The sequence below is a fragment of the Monodelphis domestica genome, chromosome 1 (genome assembly GCF_027887165.1).
Source record: "Monodelphis domestica isolate mMonDom1 chromosome 1, mMonDom1.pri, whole genome shotgun sequence".
Lineage (NCBI taxonomy): Eukaryota > Metazoa > Chordata > Mammalia > Didelphimorphia > Didelphidae > Monodelphis > Monodelphis domestica.
In genome coordinates this window covers 634,415,688-634,439,909 of record NC_077227.1, presented here as the reverse complement: position 1 = coordinate 634,439,909, position 24,222 = coordinate 634,415,688, and the positions used below count along the sequence as shown (strand labels likewise).

At 35.0% G+C, this 24,222-nt stretch overlaps 1 protein-coding gene across 4 annotated transcripts in view; it reads left to right on the top strand.

Annotated features, from left to right (window-relative positions):
• MEIS1 (Meis homeobox 1) overlaps nucleotides 1-24,222 on the top strand; it is a 154,322-nt gene that overhangs the window by 71,010 nt on the left and 59,090 nt on the right. For all 4 annotated transcript variants that reach the window (XM_056813916.1, XM_001374559.4, XM_056813917.1 and 1 more), the window contains exon 8: nucleotides 15,951-16,096. In XM_056813916.1, the coding sequence (XP_056669894.1) occupies nucleotides 15,951-16,096 (146 nt within the window). The remainder of the gene's footprint in view (nucleotides 1-15,950; nucleotides 16,097-24,222) is intronic.

Below are 24,222 nucleotides of genomic sequence, written 5' to 3'. Positions count from 1 at the left end.
TGTGCCAGTCTCATTGTAATGAGGTTTTCTATCCCCTTTGACATTAGTATATATTCACGTTCTCATTTTGTTGAATAGAAGACTTAATTTATGTTAGTATAGGCTTACTTCCTAATTTTCATTGTGTCCTATGAAATTATGCCATCATTTCATGTGTAACTGCTTATTATATGTTTTTTGTTCTACTCTTTCGTGTATTTCAGAGAATTCCAAAGGGAGTTTCCCCACTCTTAGCAACACTTCTTCACTTTTATCTTCATATGTTGTAGCATATGTCACTCCCATTTACTATTTTATTATTATAGTTACTTCTTAGGGTCTATTCATGGGCAATATTTACTTTTTCTTCATTTAATATCTGAATGACAGTTTTTATATTTACTCTTTTAAAAATATCTATTTCATTTTTTCAGTCACCAAAAAGCCATCTTTTCCACGTCCTCATCAACTAATGCCCCTCTCCCTATCCCAATTGAGAATGAATGACAAACTCCCTGTTACAAATTTATATAGTTAAACAGAAAGAAAAAATGTCCTTGTTGACCATGTCCAACAGACAGATACATACACATTTACACGTCTCATACTACACTCTGGGTAGGCTGAATGTTTCATCTTTAATCTCTGCAATTGTACTTGGCCATTATGCCAATCAGAGCCCCTAATTCTTTCAATGTTATTTGCCTTTACACCATCGCTGGCATTTTATACATTGTTTTCTTGGTTCTGTTCACTTGACTCTACATCAGTTCATAGCAAACTTAACAAATTTCTCTGAAACTATCCCCTTTCCTCATTTTTATAACATAACCCCATCTATAACATCTGATGGTGATTATGCCCAGAAGGGACACATACAACACCTCTCCTTATTAGAATATAAGCAATTTATCCTTATTTATTCCCTTAAGATTTTTTCATTTAGGCTTAACTTTAATGCCTGTGTTTGAATTTCAAAGTTTCTATTCAGCTCTGGTCTCTTTATCATGTATACTTGGAAGTCTTCTGCTTTGGTAAAGTCCTACTTTTCTCCCTGTTGTATTATACTCAGTTTTGACTAAGATGTTCTGAGTGGTTTTCATTCTGGAGTTTCTTATAGGAGACAACAGGTGGATTCTTTTTATTTCTACTTTTTTACTCTAATCTTAAAACATTTTGGCAGTTTTCTTTTAAGATTTCTTGAAATATGATACCTAGGTATTTGTTTTGGTCAAGGCATTTGGTCAGGCATACAGACTGAATTTTTTTTCTCCTGTTTTTCTTTTCAGGTCAGTTGTTTTTTTTTAATTATCTATAAGATACTTTACATTTCTTCTAAGGTTTTTAGCTTTATTTTAATATTTTTGTTAAAGAATCATTAGTCTATTTTTGGTCTATTCTACTTTTCAGGATGTTTGTTGCTTGGGCAAGATTTTGTATCTCTTGGACTATCTGCTATTTCTCCTTCCAACTTTCTTCAATAGTTCTCATTTCTTTCCCATTTTTTCCTCTAGGATTTTCATCTTGATTATCAAAAAAGATTTTAAAAACTCTTGCTTCATGTCCCCCAGAAATTCTAGTTGACTTTATGCCCAGGTTATCTTTTTCTTTTAAATCTTGTTTATAGGTAATTTGGAGTCATTCTCCTTTCTGGATCATGTCTTGAACATCTCTGTCACCATAATAAAATTCATATCATAGGCATTCTTATTTTGTTTATTCACTCTTCAGGCCTATTTCCTGATTTTTGACTTGATGTTAGTTCCAAGTTTTACATGCTTCTAGAGGAATGGTCTAAGTTGGTCCTGCTGAGGCTTTCTTGGGGTATTAAGTGTTGTGTTGTTCCTCAAATACATTTCCTGCTATGGGCCTGTAGTGCTCCTAAACTGTTCTCATGCAGGGCAAAGTCTTCTTGCTGGGTTTCTGGTCTGAGGTCTGTGATTTCCTGATCTGAGTTTAGATGTGAGTTCACAGCAGAATGCTGCTGGACTCAGATTCTAACGAGCCTACTAAGAAACTATTCATTCAAAGTCACAGGTTTCCCTCAGGTTGGGAATTCCTACCCTAATTATTTCTCCATAGGGTTTAAACTAGGCTAGAAGTTGGAATGAGATGATACTCTGCTTCTGGAGTTTAAGCCACAGCATCAGTGCTAGTTTTTGTATTTGTTTTTCTTTCTGTACTATTCAGGACCTGGGGCAGTTCTTTATCCCATAAAACCATCCCAGGTTTTAGGCCCCTTCCTCAGTCATCCTTGGCTCTGTGGGAACTGAATAATGACCAAAAAGGCTGCCAGTTAGCACCTTTTCCTACATGGTGCAGGAGGTCAGGATGCCCTCTATGGATCTTTGACCTCTCCCTGCCCTGAAGCACAGCTTCTCCAGGTGCTACAGTGCTCTTGCCCAGGCACAGTCCTGATTGGATCCTATCCCCAGTGTCTACATACCTGTATGTCTCCCTATGTGGATCTGGGCTTAAATAATGACTCACAGTGACTTTTATTTACATGTCCCCATCAGTATTTAGTTTGGTACATTTTCTAGGTCTGGTGGATGAGTTGGTGGGTGGGAAGAGTCTAACTTACTTCTTACTTATATTTATTCTTTACTTAAATATATCCTTATAGTTATTCTTTACTTATCTTGCCCAAATTGTTCCATACTTTTATCTTTGTTTTAAAAAAAACTACTTCTTTTACCTTCATATTCTTTTTTTGAAGAGTATAATATGAAATATTATGGCTCATTTGGGCTTATTCAGCATATTTAAGTTAAAACATACCTAAAACCTATATTATTTTTAATATACATATGTACACACATTTTATTTGGGGAATTTGATTCATTGCTCATTAAGTACATTTAGAAAATGAACATTTTGGATAGAGATAGAAGAGGAATTATGTTTGTTTTCTTCTCTAGGTAATTTCCATTCTCTATGATTTTAAAGATAATTCTTCTACAGTAGAGTTTCTCCATATATCAGAACAGTTTCTTGATATTACCTACTATTAAAAGCAGGCTCTTTGAAAACCATTAAAATACTTTTTATAGGCCATTAAGAATTCTGCCATTTCCTGGAATGATGGTAAAGAAATGAAAATCTATGATCCCCAAATTGCCTTACAATATACACTCATCAGCCAGTAGTCTGCCTGCCATGTTATAGGAGTATTTAGAGTAGTCTTCCCCTGATCTTTTTCATTCTTCAGCACATCTGCCAATTTAAAAATCTATCAAGATAAACTGGGGGCTCGGAGGTTTGGTGTCCTCTTTATGGCACTGGAAAAATGTGGAGAGAAGGCTGGCCTTAGAAGAATATTCACAACAGTAGAAAAAAGGAGGGGTGTGCTGAAAAGGTCACAGTGATTTGATGGCTGAGGAGAGGGGATGGGACAAAACTGAATGACTCCAAAAGGAGTCCTGAGTAACGTCTTGATTTGAGAGGGTAGAAAGAGGGACATGAATTTATGAGGCAAAGGCAAAAAGTGGTTTGGGGGATATAGCAGTAAAAGGAGCCCAGGTGGCAAAGAGTAGGTGCTAGGGGAGAAGTCAGAGCTAGAGGGAAAATCCAATCAGCTGTAGCACACCAGTCACATGTTTCAAAAACACTAGTGTGACCAATGCGCACATTAGCTAGGAAATACTGATTTGGGGCAGAAAAGCATTTTATTTGTTCTTTTAAAATGAGGGAAGGAGATAGTTTATCTTTAAATTAGATGATTAAAAACCTTTCATACCTTCTATAATAAGCCCTTTTTCTGATTCACAATGCATAATGTAAAATCTGAAGAGATTTTATTTTCTAAAAAATAATTATTCTTTCTAGGTGAGATATGGAACATTTATTTTATCTTTAGTTTGATCACGGAAGTGAAGTCAGGGCTCTTCATCTTTGTGACCTATTTGTTTTCCTCCTGTCTCTTGATTTTGTTTTGAAAGGCAGGAATTCATCATTAATTAGCAAAGTGAGTGGTATGTGTTGAACTGGGGATGATCTGTCTGAGCAAGTTCCTTTGGCCGTGGGCAAAGGAACCTGCATGGTGATGTCCTATAGAGAATACAACTGGGGCCCCAAACTGTAAGGGGAAGGAAGATTGGATAAAGAAACAAGAAGAGCTATGTAGCAGTTAGAGAAAAATTTCATTCTGTGGGTCAGTGAGTGACTCCCCAATTTTCTCCCATGAGCTATTAGATTTTTCATTTGTTTGCTTTCATATCAGGGCTCTAATGCCCACTTCATTTTTTTTTATTCTAGTTTCTTCCCTGCTTGTCTCTTTCTTTCTCTTCTTCATACTACCTCCCCACTGCATCTGCACATACGGTAAATCCTTAATCATTTATTTTCCTAGGTAGCTGCTCTTCTCAGTACTATAAGTATGACTAGAGAATTTCCTTATTTACTCTTAGAAGAAATCCAACTGAACAATGTGCTGTTTTGTTTTTTTGGCTTTTTTGAGTATACATTTGCTTACCTCTGTACTTCTTGAATACTATTCTCTGTACCACTTCTTTCTTCTGTGGGTGGTTTTATGTTTATCCTAGAGAAGAGAAAATCAGAGACATGATCGAAGTCTTCAGAAATTTAAACATATGGGGAAGGAATTAAATTTACTCTGCTTGGCTCTAGAACTAATACCAATGGATGGAAGTTACAGGAAAGCAGATTATAGTAATACAAGGCTTAATATAACTTCTCGACAATTACAGCTGTTCAAAAATGAAATGAGCTACCATTGAGGAAAATGGGCTATGATTTCCTCCCCAGTGGGATGAGAGGTACTAAGTTCACCATCTCAAAAGGTTTTCAAATAGAGGGTGGCTAACCCCTTGTCAGGGATGTTTTAGAGGGAATGCAAGTTTCATTAGGGATTGGACTAGATTACCAATTTTAGCATTCCAAGATAACTAAGATTGTCATTATAAATATCACTTATTTATTTTAGGGTGGGGTTTTGGGAGCTCTTGTGGCTTCTTTTTAGAATTTTTCTCTTTCCTGTGGCCAATAGGCTGTCAGTTGTCCTTTTCTTACTGTTGCCTATTCTAGCTCCTCTCACTAACTTCTAACTTGTTGTTTCTCATTTGTCATACACAGGGAAACCACATAAACAAACCTAACAGAATTTATCTAAAATAAGAATAAATAGGCTTTGTGTGAGGGTTTGAGGGTTTCTCCAGTGGACAAAGTGCATGAGCTTTGTGACAGGTTTGCTTTTCTTTTTTGCAGCCCTCATACAATTGAGTTTGTGGCCTAAGTGGTTTGTGGATAAATTATGTTTTTATGTATATGTATACATATACACATATAGTGAAAGATAGAAAATATACACTACAATAAATACTTCAAAAATCAGTTAGAAGGCTGTGTCTTTTGGGATGTAGGCTCTGAAATGTAGTATATTATTATCTTTTTAAAACCAGGGAGTTGTGTATGTTCTTAGATAGAATTTCTCTCATGTGCTGCTTCTTTCCTACTGTTCAAATGTACTGTTGTTATAATTGTTTCTAATTAAATAATCACATTATAATATATGATTTACACGTTTTCTGGAACTTATTTAGAATTTAGAACTCTTTCATATATGCCAAAAGTTGTCTGGAAACGGAGTATTATAAAATCTTGTATAGTTTAATCTTTCTGAGATTTTGACTCAGTGAAAGAGTATGACTTATGTTTTCACATTCACAGTTATTTTCTTTTGTTCCTAGGAAAAAGGTTGTGAGTTTTCCCATTGTTTTTTTGCTGTTCTTGTTTTAATATTTAATGTATAGTGCAAATATATAGATTCAGTAATGTCTTATAGCATGTCCATAATCCTGGAGTTTCTAAGACTAATAAGTCTCTCTTTTCCCAGGTCTCTTCTTTGGTGTTTAGCTTTTTAAAATGCTGAATAGATGAAAAAAATGAGTAAAATCTGTGTTTTTTCCTATTCATCAGTGCTGTATGTCTTCTGTGTATAGGCAACTAATTTGCTGTTGTTCCCCTGAGGGGAATTCAAGTCAAAAAGTCATATTGAATTACTAGAAAAAGGTACTCCCCTTTCAAAAGGAAAAAGTACAGTGATTCAAGAAGAAAACAACTTGGAAATTTTAACAAACTTCTCAATGTAATTATACCTGTTCACAGGTATAATTTTAAGTTTATGAGTTCTTTGGAAGTTTGTTTTTTTTCAGTAAATTTCAAACATGAATATCTTTTTTGACTGATAATCTGTATGAACATTTATTAAAAAATCTAACATTCTTTAAAATCACATACTGTAATATATCATAATTCAAATGCAAATATTGCTTTGTTCTGTTTAAATTCACTAAAAGTTTAATTTTAGAACAGATTTTTTTGGGCATAGCTTTATAGCTTTCTTCCCCCCCTTCTCTCCCTCTCTTTCTCTCTCCCTCTCTCCCTCTTTCCCTACCCCCCTTTTTGAGGGAGGTCTCAGTTTTATAAATTAGTTGCCTTGCCAGTGAAGAACCACAGAATGGAAGAGACCTCATTGTGTGTTAAAGATATCAGTTCAACTCTGGCATCCAAGTCCTAAATTTATAAACACCCAACTTATAAATAAGCCATACAGACAACAGTTGTCCCTACTTTTCCTCCAAAGTTACTGAAGCTTCTTAGCTGTTGCCATGGGAGCCATTGTGGCGGGTGGCGCAGGGAAGAGGGTGTTTAAACAGCCTTTTTGATCCAGAAGTTCAGAAATAGCAGAAGGGAAGAAACTTTGAAAATCAGTAACAACTTAAGGGAAATGACCCTCAGAACAGCCTTTCTGGTAGGTCTATATCCTACCTGTGTGGTGGACTGACTCCTGCCCAGAAATGTCTTATGTCAGAGCTCTTCTAAAATGTCCATTTCATCTTGTTAGTACCTGATGTCCCACTCTAAATAAAAATCCATTTGTTTTAGGCATACTTTGAAAAATGCATGAAACTTTAAAAAATGCAATAACTCTCCCAAAGGTTTAATGGGCATTAAGCTTTCACAAATTCATATGAATAACTTCAATTATATTGATTTCTTCCTAACTACTATTTAAAATAAATTTGACAGAATAAAGGGAGGTTTGATTTGTATAGAGAGGAATGTGGAAATCCCTCTGCTTGGAGCATAGCATACATTGTGGAGATAGGTTTGGGTAAGACACTTCGTGATTTGGGGACAAAGTAATAGAAATCAAGAGAGCATAACAGAAAAGTAAGGTGACAAAAACAAACTTCAGCTATTTCAAAATTTTACCAAAGGCTGATTCTCATTATTCTTTCCTGGCGAATCCTAGGAGCTCCTGCTCCTAAGACCCCAGATTTAGATGAATACTCAATAATATACTCAATTACATACCTTAACTAGATTTTTTTTGGCCTAGTCTGGCTAGATATCTACTCTTTCTATAGAAAAGTATGTTTTAAACATCAAGTGGCCATCTTAAAAACAAACCTTTGGAAATGGAAGTTGAGGGACGTCTGCTTGTAATAGCATGTCATGTTCCCTTGATTCAGTTTTTCTCTTTATTTTGTGGTTAGGTAGGCTATAAGCTAGAAATATTAAAAAGTAAGAAATATTCAGCAAAATTAAAGTAAATTTAGTCTATAGAATGAAAGGCATCTTGGCATGATGGAAAGAGATGGCCTGTAAGTAAAAAAGTAAGTAAAAAAGATATGTGTTGAAATCCTAACTGATATGTACTGATTTTGTGACCCTGACCAAGTCACTTAACCTTTTTAGTGCTCTAGGCAAAGGTCTAGAAGTATAATTTGCAGAGAAGATGCATATCTGTGTTGCTATAGGGTGTTTTCTCATCTGGTGTTCCCTATACAAATGGAATAACAGGCTATCAACTATGACTATGAGCCAATCACTTATGCTCTCTGTGAAATGAGTGTAAATTGCAGATGAATAGCATCAGTAAAAGGGTTTCCTGATATTTTTGAAATCTCTGGTTGGAGTGAAAACCAAATTCACATTTAATAGGGATGATGAATCCCCATCCATCTTTGTCTTTTCTTTTTAAATGTATAGTTCATTCCTTTGGTGCTCTTAAAAAAAAAAGCAAAAACTTAAGGAATAAAGATAACAGCAATTTCCATAAATGAAACTCTTTTATGTCATAAAATAGAGGCATCTTCACAGTAAAAATTCAGTAAGGAATTATGGGCCCAAAATAAAATCAACTTTTTTTTTTTCAGAAGGAATATAGATTCAGAAGAGGGAGAAAATTTGTTTCTCTGGTTCCAAGTTTTTGCATTTGGGTTTTTGTAATACCTATATTTGTCCATTAGAGATTTAAATAAGACAACCAACTCATTCTCCAGAGACTATCTAGTGAACCCTCTTGTTACCATAAATCTATGCCTTCCTAACTTCAACTGAAAATGACAAACTTTGTGTCACAACTCCTGAATCAGCCAGCAATGGGTAGTAGCTAAAGTGTTTTTTTTTTTTTTGGTTATAAATAGAAATAATAATAGTTCAAATATTAGGGAATTACTGCTGATTATAGAGGATCTGGGGGACTCTACTTTTTTTCAACTATGAGATCCCTTCTTCTTTGGAACCTTGACTATAATTGGACTGGGCTCAGCCTCAAGAGTTTGGCTTCTAATGGAGATGTGGGTTAGATTCCCTTCTTTCCTACATTTTGGCATATTAAGTCCCTCATATTAGTGCTCCATGATGAGATTTGTACTCACATCTAGGGTTTCCCCCAAAGAAAGGAAAGGTTAAAGAGATACTCTCTAAATATGAATCAGGTGTGGGACTAGTTATTTATTACACACACAAGTAATGCTAAAATACAAATGTTCATTGATATACATTTAAACAAGTGGCAGAACTAACTACTCCTTTTTTCTGCCAGAATATTGATAATTAAAATGATCTAAACACAAATCCAGTTTTCAGGGGTGCTAACTGAGCATTTTACATTTCACCTCTGCTCTTCACTCTCCAAACAACTTGAACTCTATGGCTTTTTAAAAAAACCCTTAACTTCTCTCTTAGAATCAATACCACTAAGTACAGTAAGGGTTAGGCAATGAGGATCAAGTGACTTACCCAGGGTCACATTGATAGGAAGTGTCTGAGGCTAGATCTGAATCCAATTTCTCCCCACTCCAGGACTGACTCTATCCATTGAGTCACCTAACTGCCCAAAAACTCTATGTCTTTTAATAAAAGTCGATATTTGTGTCAGTACTTATGTTGGTGATGGTCTTCTCTTGTAACTATCAAAATAATTAAAAATTTTCTGAGATAGCCTATATAAGACCATCAATTTCTGCTACATAACAGTATTTATTATTATAATTATGCATATAATTCTAATATTTTTGCATGCCATTTAAAAGTATTTATTCACATACTGCTTTCCTATACCTAATAACAGCTACTTCCATGCTATACAACATACAGCCTTTACTAGTAGCTGCTGGAAGTTATAGAAGCCATGGTGACTGCCAACATCTAATTGTTTATTGTGATTCCTAACGATGCCACATGGGAGTTTTGGGAAATGCTTCTTCTCTTTCAGTTGTGCTTAGTGTTAAAATTTTGTGGTTGGTGAAATAAACTATATGGTATCACCTGGTTGAATCTTTTTTATTATGTTAATTTGATCAAACTAGTATCATTTTTGATGGAAAACAAGGCTATATATATGTAAAGATGGGGGAAAATATCAAAATGAGTATTCCATTGATGGTTTCTAAACAAATATGTGTTAAATTTAATTGAAAGGGCTAAATTAGACCATAATTAAACTCTTAAAAATTAAAGTCTGAAGAAGCTCATCCAAAAAAACCTGACTGCCAAGCCTGATGATTTTTGTTTTTTGCAGTTTCGTAAGAACTCTCAAAGCTGTCTACTAAGTTATAAAGCATTTGACATTTTCATTGGTTGAAGGAATACCCATTCATATGAAAATCAAGATCATTAGAAATCTTCAAGAAGTCACATTCATGCAGAACCTTAAATAAATATGTTTCATTAATGCCTTGAAGAAAAACATGTTTAAAATGTTCAAAAAAGATAGTTGATTACTGCAACATGGTGGTCTCTCATCCTTTCCAACAAAACCTAGGGACCTTCTCCCATTTGTCTTCTGGATTCTTGCACTCCAGCTGCATTTGGACCAGATCTTTGGAGTAGCTTCAGAATTATCACAACAAGCTTGGGCACCTAAGGCTGCATGTTATAGTTTCCACATTTGCCATTTAGGGTATGGACATTAACATTAAACAACAGCACCACAGAATGAAATGCTTTCATGAAGGATTACACAGGTGGAAGCAACCTAAATTTTGGATCTTTGAAATGCTCTAAAACCACATGGAAGGAACACAGTATTATCTTTTCAGGTGGCCATGCTCATCGTGAAAGATGAAAAGGAAAAAAAAATTGGACATAACTCCTATTTTTGTTTTGTTCCTAATAAAAATTAGGATATGGTAGAATGATTTCATTTGAAGAAAACCTTAGCGTTATGCCACATGATCTTTTATGAGTGTTTTCAGGATGATTTTCTAAATAACATCTGAGTTATAAAAAGTCTTTGTAAGTGGGTTTTGGTTTTGAATTCCATTGTGAATGTCAAATGATTATATTACTTCTGTATATGCATGAGAGAGAAAAAAGCATGAGTTTGAGTTGAAAATGTTTTTGAAAGTATTTTATGAAGTCAAGTTGAATCTACAAATTAAAACTGTTGGAATAAAGTTGTTTCCTTTTCTTCTTTACTTTTAGTGAAAGAAACAAAAAAAAATGTTTAGACTTGCACTATTATTTGCCCCAGCAGTTGGAGGTATATATCCCTGTTTTTAAAAGTGTCTTTATTAGGTGAAGAAATTGGTAGCAAATCATCTAATATGAGGCTCTTCACCAATACTGAAAGTTCCTAGCTATTTTGGTGGAATTTTAATGAACTTATTTTCTTTGCTCTTGCCTATACTTCTGTGTAGATGTTGGGGAATGGTGGCACTGGAAGGACAGAGAGTGAGTGGTTAGGGGGAGAAAAAGGGGAGAGGGTTTTGACCTGCATGAGAGGAACCCCTGCTGACATGGCCAGTCTGACCCATTGAATGGCCTGAATACAATAAATGCTGCTTTATCCTTTCTTGAAAGGAATGAGATAGCACAGCCTAAATGCCTGGGCATGCTTAAATAGGCAACTCTGGGACGTTTGAGTTGAACGTGTTTGAAATCTGAGCTCTCTGACAGCCTGGGAGCTGCCACAGGTCACCTGCCTTGTTCCGTAGGGATAGGCCCAGGTCTCACAAGAAATTGTCCGTGGACGAATTGTAGTACAAATTCCTTTCTTTGTTGGTTGGCCTCTTTCACTAGACCATGGCCTATAAAATTTTGTAAAAACAATTCTTAAATATTATTTGAAAGGCCAAATGGCCCATGCTGAAAGGTTTGACAGTTTGACATATAGTGCATGGTTTTGATAGCTTGGAAACTGAAAAGTGTAGCCAAGACTCTCTCTCCCTGCTTGTTACAGGCTTGGTGTTTTTTAAATAGTGTCTTGTTGCTGTGCAGAGTTCCTATGCTCCTAGCCATCTGACAGGCAATGAGTCTGCTTCAGTGATCTTAAATCCTTTTAGACTCATTTGTTGAGAAGAGGGGGGAAAAGGTAGCACCTTTGGATCCAGCGTTCAAAAAAACAAAGAACTCCGTATCGCCCATTAAGGTGTCATTCAGACAACCCTAGGAAAGCAGATCACTTCCCGTGCTCCCCTGATCCTGCCATGCATCAGCTAGAGAGAAAGCAACTGGAATTCCTATCGAGCACGAATTGGCCTGGACCAATTTCATCAATGACAGAAAGGTGGTGTGAACCAGATTCCTGCATTAGAATGTTGCATATGTGCAGTGAGAATGCAATCCTTGCGCACGCCACGGAGTCTGTCTCGGAATAGCCAAGGGCCATGTTCAAGAGCCTCTGGCCCCTCAGTCACTGGCCTACTAGTTAATTGCCACACGGACTTCATGACACATGGGCAGATAATATGACATTTTCGGTTTCTGTCACTCGCAAACGCCACAACGTTGCTTGCACTAGTTGCTAAGAAGCTGTCAGAAACCATTAGCAGTTGGCTTAAGTCGCCCTATGGCATTTCCTCATGGCATCAGCAAAACGAGCATAAATCACCCAGTGGAGCCTACTGCTATACTAATGAGGCTGTAAGCTTGTTTATGGACTAGCATCATTTTTATGATTATTTCCACCTTTTCAGTTTGCCTTCATTTGGCGGCAGGAGAAGTCAGTTCTAGGAATGAAGTCACGGCTGACATTTTACAAATGTGGTTCAGAGCTGCTGCCGTGTGGTTGGTCAGTGGTTCTCTAAGGTTTTGGGTTTTTTTTTTTTTTTTAGCGATCTTAAAAATTTAGGGGAGGGGAGAAGAGGAGGAAATAAATCCCCTGGAGACCTCATAGAGGTGACTATCAAATTGCAGAGTGGATGCAAATGCCAAAGGTACAACTGACCACTTTGGCTTTTCTCTGAGATCTAGACATTATGAGATCAACTTCCAATCCTTAAAAGTGGAAGAGGTCAAGCCATTTATTAAAATCTATGAAAGAGTTTACTTTGAGAATAGTTTGCTTTATTATGCTGCTTTTCCGTCTCCATTTCCCTTGACTTGTGCCGGACAGGACCAGGGTTTATTGTTTTAGGCTTTTCTGAACATGCACCAGTATTTACACTGGATTGAAAGCATTTGCTTCCAATGAAAATCTTGTCTTAGATTACAACCCAGCAGTGTAATTTCCCTCCCAGATGGGAGTAAAGTAGCTGTATTTGCCTAAAAACAGTAGGAAGAACAAACTGTGCATTAAGCCAAGGCTGTTTTTGGCTTGAGCTAATGATGTAACAGAAACCTTTTATTTGGGATAGGTCACTGCCAGGGATTGAAGGAGGTGATCTGGATCTCGCTTGAAAGGTTTCTCCATTGTATCTACATAAGTCTTCACTTAAAAAATTCTGTTCCTAATGCTTCTGCTTTCATACAGCAGAAATAAACAGGAAAGGTTCTGGTGAGTGTTATACATGGAATGCAGAAAGCCTTTCCCCTCCTAATGGAGTATATAATTCAGGTGCCCTCAAGGCATGCTTTCAGGAATTTTTTTGCCTGAGGTAATGGGAAGCTAAGGCTGCTTTAAGGCCTTGATTATCTATTGATGCACAAAGCTGGAAAAAAGTCATCTCCTCTGGATTATAGTAGATATTTCCATAAATTATCAATGAATTCTCTTCTATGCAAGCAGTAGGCATTTTCTACTAAATTAATCTGAAGGGGTTCTGAAATAAACAGAAGAAAACTTAAAAGGACTAAAAATAATTATGGGGAAGAGGTTAAAAAATGCCATTAGGTTAGAAGTTTTTCCTTGTGTTTAATCAATGAGCAAATAATATGTATGTCTCTTTTCTTTGGTTAACTTTAATAAACTCGAAGTGGATTAGCCCATTGAAATTTTAAATGCTGTTGAGTTGTTTCCTTGGCTCATGTTTCTTTTATGAATTGTTATTTTATAGGGTGAATTGCTTCTCTGTATAAAAAGCCTCTTTAAATATTTGCCTTTAAAAGAATTTATCATTCAAATCTGTCTGGAGCCCTTCTCAGAAGCTTGGTTATTTATGCAAAGAGAGAGAAAACTTCTCCTTTAAGCTTCTTGAGGGCAGTGATCCCACTAGTACCTAGGCTTTCTCCATAGTTAGGTCCTCAGTGTTTATTGGATTTGGTTGGATTATAAATGCTCACAAAGGACTGTTTCAAGCCCAATAAATTCAACCAAAGAAGGAACCCAGAAATTTCCCATGCTTCTTTGGTGTGATTGAATTTTGTAGATAGGGCATGATTACAAATATTGTAAATATTAAAAAGTCTTCTAAATGAAGTAGAGTTGCTTCTTGCAACTCAAGTCTTGCAATTCAAGACTCTTCCTTGGTCATTTTTGTTTGTTTGCTTCTTGGCCAAGAGGAGTGGTCCAGAGTATTTGTTAAGCAGCAATTTAAGTTTCAGTGGGTTGCCTAGAAAAACTAAAATGCAGATTTTTTTCTATATGAGAGCACTTATATAATCAAAAATTTGATTCAATTCTACTCTTTCTATATACACATACATGCATTTATACACATATACATATATAGGCTTCATCTCTTGGTGTATATGTACATATACACATATACAGTTGTGTGTATGTATGTACATGCATATATGTGTATGTGTTTATATAAAAAGAGCATACATATAAAACCTGTTTTATGGAATTTTCTGGTTCCTTTGGCTGTAGAGGATGCTTCCCTATTATTTCATTTACCCTTGTAAATAAACTCTCTTGCTCATTTACTGCTGCAATACTAACCCTTACCCCCATGTTTCTCCCTAGATCAAACTGATTATTTCTAAAAAGTCAGCAATGTGTACAGAGTGCTAGGGAAAGTAGGTTCGAAGTTACTAAAACACAAAGTTTGATAGACATTGGAAGACTTTTTAATCCAGCGTATTTGGTCCTTTGTTATTTTTTCCTTTTGTCCTTTCTGCTTTTGTGACAAACAGAAATAATAGTAACGCCTTTTCATTCATAGTTATGATTTACTTTGAGTAGTACGATTATTTCCTCAGAAAGTATATTTTCTTTTAAATATATACCTTTAAACTTTTACTACATCCTAAAACATAATTTTATTGCCTCACGGGGCCAACATTTTTCCTCCCAGAGGAGCACAGCTCCAATTTTATAATGGAAATAAATAGCAAAACAGGATTTAATGTAGAGAAATATACTTTACAGGCAACTTTTTGACTCCAATCGTGGAATTTTAGAACTGAAAAATACCTCAGTGATGATATAGCCATGTTCTAGACTATGTGACTAGAAGATAATTTGACTGATTTTTCAATCTACTTTTGCTTTAAAATTCATCGACTTTTGCTTTAAAATTAAAGGTTATTTCATATGTTAGGCTACTAGAAGAGAAACACAATCCTACCCAATAACAACAGCTTATATTACTATGGTATTTTAAGATTTACAGAGCCCATTAGCTGCAAAAACCCTGTGGGATAGATTCTGAAGTTTTATCATCATTTTGTAGATGAGAAAGTAAAAACTTGTTTAGGTTAACTTGCCCACAGTCAGACAAGAATAAAACATATATCGTGACTGGGATTTTGAACCCAGGGCTTGGAATGAAAGGCTTTTTCAAGGAAAAAAATGCCACATTTAAGTCAGAGGATTTGCTTTTTCAGATCTCAGCTCTCCTGTTTATTATTTGTCTGTCCTTGGCAATTCACTTAACCTCTCTTGGCCTTAGTTTCTTCATCTGCAAAATGATGAGGATGACTTAGATGGTCTATGAGGTTCTTTCTATTTTTAATTCTGTCATCTATGACTTCAAGTCTATACTCTCAAGTGTTTTACTTGACTGATTATCTTAATATTCACCTACTCTTTTAGTTTTTCTTAAGGTGTATCATAGGTGGATATGAGTAACATCATATGTATCTTCCCTCCTCTAACTTGATCCCAAAGGCAATATATGGAATTTGGCTCCCCTAGAAGGATATTTATCACCTGTGGTGGTACTTGTCACAGTACTATATTTAATCCACATCATGAGACAATCATACATTTTGTTCATGCAGTCAAAATAATTGTTCTAAAGATATAATTAATAAAGATCTCATCTTTTCCCACTAATGACTCTGTTCCTTCACAAACTGAAAAATTGACTATTAAAATCAATTTGCTATTCTGATTGACTAGCGAGTTCTGTGTTTGGGGTGGAGGTTTTTCAGATTTAGCTATTTTAGAGACTAAATAGTTTTTTCCCCTTCTCATTGGCAAAACAGTTTATCAGACTGTCTATTACCTTTTAACTTCTCTTATTATTTTGTTTATATCCAAAGGCAGTTTTTTGAATAAAGCATAATCAAGGTAGCATCAGTCAAAATTTGATTCACTATATTTACAGGTGATGGCTTGGACAACAGTGTAGCTTCCCCCAGCACAGGTGATGATGATGATCCAGATAAGGACAAAAAGCGTCATAAAAAGCGTGGCATCTTTCCCAAAGTAGCCACAAATATCATGAGGGCGTGGCTGTTCCAACATCTAACAGTAAGTGAACTCTAAATGACATATGTGAAATAAACATAGATAGTGTCCTGTTTATGGTAGAAAATAATTTAAATTATTCAGAAGTATGATCTCTTCTGGACTTGTAACAGTTAAAGAAATAACTGTTAGCACAAATTTTACTAAGGTGAAAACATAGTTATATAAATAATATGTATTTATGTGTGCGTGGGTATATGCAGATACACATCCATATACACCCACATGTATATGCCTTCTGAAAGAGAACTGTCACTTGAAGGTCATCTTTGTAGTTTTGTCAAATTTAGCATGTGTACAAGATCAGGAATGTATAAGCATTTGTCATATAAAGTGTGTATCAATGATTTTACTCAAGGTAATAAATAAATTGTTTAAATTCTTAATGATAGGTTCCACTATTTATTTATTTATTTGTTGGTTTGTTTGTTTGTTTATTTGGGAAGGGGATCCTGGTCTGTGATTTCATTGGTATGAGGGGAATCCCAGTATAAAAACTCCTACCACTGATACTCTTTGGGAACTCATGGTCTTAAAGAATTCTGGGGCATTCAGAGGACTTGCCCAAGGTTACAAAACTAAAATGCATCCGAGACCAGGCTGGAAATCAGACTTTTCTGATGACCAGACAGACCAGTCCTCTATCCCCTACAACCCACTTGCCTCTTACTAAGAAATCTCATTAAAAGAGGAAAATGAGGCTCACTCATTACACAGTAGGATTAGATTTCTTCCAATGTTTTGGTGAATTTGGTAAATTGTTCATTAAAACCCTAGTTCTGATACTGTGATTCATGATAATTGTAAAACTTATTTTTCAAAGGGCTTGAATGCATCGACTGTGTTGTGTTGCAGAATTTTCATTTGCTTGAGGCACAGTTCCAAAGTGAAAGTTGTGTCACTGTATTTAGAACAGTAAAGGAAAACAGCAATATATAGTCAGCTCTTCCTGTTCAATCCCTTGTGACTTTTCAAACAGAGTAACAGTTTATATTGTCTGTGTGAGTATTGCTGTTTTCGCTGCAGGAATTCTGCTGGAGATGTGAGAAACTAGAGATACTTGACTGTATCACTGGGGGATTTGTTTAGTTTGGTTATTGTTCTGAATGGATTCTATGCACCAAATATTTTTAATATAAATATTTTGTGTTTTTAAAGTATTCTGTTTTAATAAATCTACAGACTTAGAAGGAACACAAGATGGAAGCTCATGCAATGATAATAGGTTTTTTATGTCATTCTTTAAGGCTACAAAGTATTTTCATATCAGTAATCCATGGACTAAGAAATTCCTGGTCAGTTAGTATAAAGACTCATATTTTTTCAAAATTCAAAATACAGTCAGCAATTTTGAATACATAGTAAGCAAAAACAGTGATACTCAGGACAGTGAAAACAACTAATACTCAGACAACACTGATATAGTTGACGTAGAAAATAGTTTCAAAATGTACTAGTCTAAATTAACGTAAAAGATTAAATATTTATTTAAATAATTTTAAATGCCAGAAGGAAATTGACTTATTTCTATTTTCCATTCATAAGACTGCATCTTTTTAAAAAGTTTTATGTGAATTCTTTTAGAAGGAAAATCTCTTTTTTAAAACTTGAAGTTTTCAGTTGTGTCAAAATTACCCTCCATTGTCACAAAAATTAACCAAAATGGAGATTTCAACTGTTGAATTACATGTACTTGCCATATTTTAAAAGCTTTGATATTTGGCAAAGCTAGTGATAAACTAAATGGCATAGTCAGTGCCATGTTAGGTCTTCTTCAGAGATTTAGGCATCCAGCAACATCCAAGAATATATGCTATTTCAGATTGTTTTTTATAGAATTGGAAAGGAAACAGAGCAGCAGTGGTAATTTAACAACACATCCTCCACCCCACTTACCACCATTCAAAGTTAAAAATGTTTGTTTTTGCCAACAATTTCAGGATAAAAGCTATTTTTAATGCTATAGATATACAATTCTCAAACTTTTTCATCTTAGGACTATTTTATACTCTTTTTTTTAACCCTTACTTTCTTTCTTAGAATCAATACTATGTATTGCTACCAAGGCAGAAGAGCAGTAAGGGCTAGGCTTTGAGGTTAAATGACTTGTCCAGGGTTACACATTTTAAGAAGTATCTGAGGTGATATTTGAACCCAGGACCTCTTGACTCTCAATCCCCTGAGCCATGTAGATGCCCTCCTCTGACCTTTATTCTCTTAAGAATTATTGATAACCTAAAAGAATTTTTGTTTATGTGGATTATATCTGTTGACATTTACCATATTAGAAATTTAATCTGAAAAATTAAATATTTATTCACTGACTTAAAATAATTATGTTAACACAAATAATTTAATGAAAAATAACATTTTCTAGAATAAAATATAGTGAGAAGACTGGCATTGCATTTTTTTGCACATCTCTTTAATTTCTGGTCTAATAAAAGACAGTTAGATTCTCATATCTGCTTCTGCATTCATTCTGTGGTGATATGTTGTTTTGGTTAAGTATATGAAGAAAATCTGGCATAATAGGCAAAATAATATCTTAATAGTATTATGAAAATAGTTTTGACCTTAAAGATTACCTAAAAGTGTCTTGGGGACTCTTAAGGGTCCCCAAGGACCACATGTTGAGAACTGTCACTTTTGATCCTATTTGGCTGCTCTCATTCCAAAGTCATTGTTATATATGAATATTTCAAAATCAATAATAATGATAATAATTAGCACTGTGATAAAGTATATACTTTAAGGTTTGCAAAGGGCTAGCATACTTTATTGAATTTGATCCTTACTACAGCCCTGGAAGGTAGGTCTCTTATTATCTCTATTTTAAAGATGAGGATACTGAGGCTGAAGGAGGTTAAAGTAATTTGCCCAGGCTCACAGATCAAGTGTCTGAATCTGGATTTCAAACTCAGGTATTCCAGAGGTCCAACTCTTTATCTACTATTGCCACTTAACTTTCTTGATGTCTGATTTCATTAATGTGGGTACTTCCTCCACTGATACCAATCACAACTTCTTTTTGATTTAGTATTATGATTCCTTAAATTGCTGTGGCTGAAAAGACTCAACACCCATTGGCCAACCTTCTGCTAAATAGGCTTTTTAAACTTAAGTAGTTTGATCATTGAATGAAAGACATTCAGCCTTTCATTAGACCCATGACAGATGCTCTTCTAGCTTGGTAGAAGTCTCTAGGCTTCTCTTCTGCTGGTTGATCCTTCAAGAATTCAATAGTACTTCCCTACCATCATAAGGCAACTAAATAGGACTTGAGTCATTTTTATGTTTTACTAAATTAACAGCACTTCGTGCTACCAGTCAGAGTGGTGACACTTTCTTAACACTTATTAAACTTCTAGAGAAGATTTTTTTTTAAATAAGGTCTACCCTATGCAAATTTGCTGGTGTGCATCTTCTACCAGCATTAAGTCCCATAAGAGGTGCCCAAAGGGTTTAGGAAACATGAAGTCCAAAATTGTGTTGGTGTTTGAGACTAGTAAGAGAGGCAAGGTAACAATGGGTCAAACACAATGTTGCTGCCATGCTGATATTTTATCACTGGGGCCAACCAGTTTATAAATAACCTAGGAAAAAATCAAGGCTGGCCCTGGAGCCATAATAAAACTACTTTTTATAGTCTAGGCTTATACTAAAGTATAAAATGAATGGGCTTTCCTCAGCCTCCATTCAAATCTGTAAAAAGCTTTACCTTTAACTTCAAACTGAGGTGCCACTGAATAAAATATTATCAAATATTAGTTCAGACAGAATCAGAAAAGAATGAGAAAGTAAGAGAAAGCTACTTCTTTTATCCTTCTACCAGATGCTCTGCTTTTTCTAGGTCATATATTTGTGAATAGTCTGGCAGATAAACAATCATACTGTAAAAACTTTTACAGGCCAGTTAAATATTCACTGATTCTTCCCATTTCTAAGCAATGAGTATATGCATAAACATATTGTTGGTGTGCTTTTTTTTTACATTTTTAAGTAAATATTATTATTTACCAAGTGCTTGAATTATTTGGGGGTTGGATATTATTTTTCTTTCTGAGTTTTCTGGGTCCCATAAGCCATCTCAGGTTCTAGAAAGCTGTTCCAGCAGATCTTGAACTTTAAAAAGTTTTTATCTAAGTGGGAGGGCTTTGAGTACATGTCTAATGATGGGCTGTATTTTAGTTGTCAGAAGACCAGTTTAATTAAATTCAGAGAGTGACCCCAAGTTGATGATTTTTAAAAATCCATAACAAATAATAGACATCAGCTACTACTAAGTTTTAGAAGGTTGTATTTTGTGTCAGTGGAAAGAGGACTCATACAAAATTACAGATCTTTGACATTTTGATTCTGAACCAGGCAATATCATTTATTTGAAAGAGGGTACCCAAGCTTGTTTTCCTTAATAGAGTTCACAGAGAGCAGAAATGTAGTATAGGTTATCAAATAGCTTTTAACTACTCCCTCAGTTGTTTTGATGACTTACCTAGTTGCCTAACTAGTTATAGTGTTGTCTTGACATAGTCATTATTCAGCGTACTAGGTTTCAGTCATTCATGAACCAAAGAGTGAGAGTAGTTCTTACACTACAATACTGGAAGAAAAGTCCAGATGGTATTTTTATGAAGTTAATTCTTGGATTAAATTTTCATTACCTCTTTCACCTTTTGCCATTAATCTAGTCTCAGAAATAGACATTTATCCAGGGCAAATTCTAATTTATGCTGAAATATTGATTTCATTTACTTTACCATCTATATTACATCAATGAGAAAAGGCAAGTTTGCATTATTGTTTGGGGCTTTCTGAGCTTTAGACTTATTTAAATGTCTGCTCTGATTCCACCCCTCTAGTTTAAAAGAAGGGTCTTGTTTAGTCTTTAAAATTAGAAAAATTTGGCTTGAGAGATACCTATGAAATATGATTGTTATTCATATAAAAATTTATAAGCATTTATATTTTAAAGAAAGCTTCTTCTCCTTTTTTATGCTAATGTATGCTAAATAGCCTTCCTAAGACAAGAGAACCCCTCCTTTCTTTCATGCATGTTTCTTCCCATCACACTTTGCAGTGCTTGGGTCCACCTAGACATCAATTACATTCAGGAACTGATTCATTGCTAATGATAATCCTGAAGAAACACCAGAGTAGAAAGTCTAAAATGGGTGTTTGTTGTATTTTTGTTTTTTTTTATTTGATTGATTTTAATTTTTCTCCTTGCATCTCTCAGATTTTAATCCTTTAGTGCTTCCTTTTCAAGGTTAGAGTAGCTTTTATAGTTGTAAACTTCATTGGGAGTTTTTTATTTCTAAATTAGCCACATTAACAATAGTACATTTATATTGCACTTTAAAGTTTACGAAGAATTTTTTCCCTCTTATGAGCCCATGAAAACCGGCAGCTATATATGACCAAGTAGATAATCTAGCAAATAATGAATTCTGAAATCCTATAAAGGGTTAGGGAATAATTTTAACTATGGTTGAATTTTTTTAGGATATTATAGGCCAAGTTTTTTTAACATCAAGAGATAAATTTAAAATTTTCAAATTCTTTTTAGAAAAATTACTTGAATTCCCTCCCTCTACCCCCCACCCTATTCCCAGACCCCGTCCTTTTTTTTTTTTAAAGGAATGGGCCAATCCTTTCATTGGGTTATTTCAGTAAAAAAAAAAATCTGCCTTTGAAAAGGCTTTAAAGAGTTTGTATTCTAGAGAAGCAGAATAGGCACTGAATAAAAACCTTATTGGATTTGTACCCCAGCTGCATAAGAAGAAAAATGTGCTGGTCTGTAGTTATCCACAGGTAGATTTAATCAGGAGCACATTTTACTACTCTAAAGAGAGAACTAAAGCCCCTTTCTTGGACTTGTGGTCTCTTACAAACAAAACTGGACCTACTCATATATAATGAAAGAAAAAAAGAATAAGGAAACTAGCTTTAAATTTTGTTGTTTAAGGAGTAAAATAAAATGTCAGTGCTATAACTTCTAGGTCAAATTTAGTTCACCATGTGCCAGGCTCAGTAGGTAGAGAGGGCTTCCTTAACAAAAATTTACTCCCTGTAACTGAATTGAAAGATACTATTTAAATTTAAAACACACACACACACAGAATCAGAAGGAAAATAAAACCATTTGTTCCTAGCAATACATGAATGTACTTAGAGACATATTATTTCAAACAATTAAAAAGTACTTAATATATAGCTCACTTCAGAATCACAGTTAATGAAAGGGAAGAAGCATATAGAATATCAAGATTTCTTTTTGCTTCTTGAGGGCATTAGTTCAACTGTCATTAGAACCTATTATGTCATAGCATTTAGTCTGGATGTGTTTTACATACACTCTTTTATTTCACTATGTAGAGGTTGCATGGAGGGATGCCTAGGATCCAGAAAAGCAAAAACCCAAAAGAATAAGTAAAATCTAACAAAAATGCATGTATTGCTCTTTTAAAATTAAAGGTAAAATCAAAGCCCTTTCTTTTCTGATCTTTACTACACATTGCAGTCTTTAATTTTCTCATAGTGGAAAAGTGACTACTGACTCTCATTTAAATTCTACTCCTACATAGAACTGTCACCTCTTTCAGGAATCTTGAAAAACAGGGAGGAAAAGTGGTAGTTAAAATATAGTGTCTACCTTCAGATTTAGGGAAAAAAGAGCAAAAACCTTATGCTTTTTCCCTATTTCTTTGCTGCAATATAAAACTTAGTAGAATAGGATATAAATTCAATTAACTATTGTTCCTATTACCTTACAATTAGTACCTAAGTTACACTGCTTCTTTTAAAAAATTATTCTTTCCTTCTATCTTAGTATCAATTCTAAGACAAAAGAATGGCAAAGGCGAGGCAATCAGGGTAAAGTGACTTTTCCAGGGTCACATAGCTAGGAAATATTTGAGGTTAAATTTGAACTCGGGTCCTCCAAACTCCAGGTCTAGTACTCTATACACAGTGCCACTTAGTTGCTTCTTCACTTTAAAACTTTCCTTTGTGTTTTATTCATAGACAGACCTCACACGGAGGTAAATGGTCTTTTCCTAGTGATTGTTTTTGTTTTTGTAACCTGACTTTTCTACTTGATAGTGGTACTGTCAACAGTCTAGCATCTCACTTTGTGATACAAATGGATTTTCTGGCATTGTGGATAAAGCCAATGTGGGACAGGCCAGAAGTTACACAATTCTCCAGGTTGATAATAGTTTCCGTATAAACATGATTAGATGAAAAGTGCCCTGAGGTTTTTGCCTCTCCATCTTTAGACAGAGTAAGTAGAATTGAATTGAGAATTGAAAGTTCTAGAAGAGGCAGATGTTGCATTGGCTGGGTTTTGGGTAACTAATTCTATTGGAGGCATCTTAGTATCACATCTCTGCTTGCAAGTTAGGCAGGGAAAATGACTATACTTGCTTTATGACGTGTTAGCAAGGAAAAGAACTAAGGATTTGGGTTAATTGAATTTATTCCAATGTAAGTGTGATGTATATACTTTCTTTCTCTGTAACTGTTTTTCTCCCTCCTCTCATTCTGTCTGTCTTTCTATTTCTCACACCCACGCTCTGCCAAGCTTAATGGTAAATGTTCTTATCATGCTCTACTAGCTAACATTCTTCAGCTGTCAGTAGGCTTGAGAATGTGTTCTGTCTGGCAAGAAGGCTGGATTTGGGCACTCTTGCCTGAAACATCAATCATTGAAGTGTACAGTATTTGAGAAAGTGAGTCCCTCCTCACTTCTTGCCCCACGCCTCTTTAATATTGATATATTTGATCAAAAAGGTTGCTTATGGAAAAAACTCAGAAGTTTCCTTTTCAAAGCATATGACCTGTAAATAGAAAAAATGGAATTCCTAAAAACTTAAATGAGAATGAAAATATTTTTTTCTTATATACCCATTGAGCATCTGGGAGTAGCTCAGAATTTCATGTCATATCTATAACAAAGAAACTTTTATGTCTAGCAAAAGAGTGACTATTGTTATTATCCCTGAACTTCAAGTTTCTTATATTTGCTTTAACAAGTTTCACTAATGACAGCAAACTACTCTTTGCCACCGCATATTCAAATTTGAATGCTACTCTCTCTGAAGTGCCTTGGAGGATTACTCTCAGGA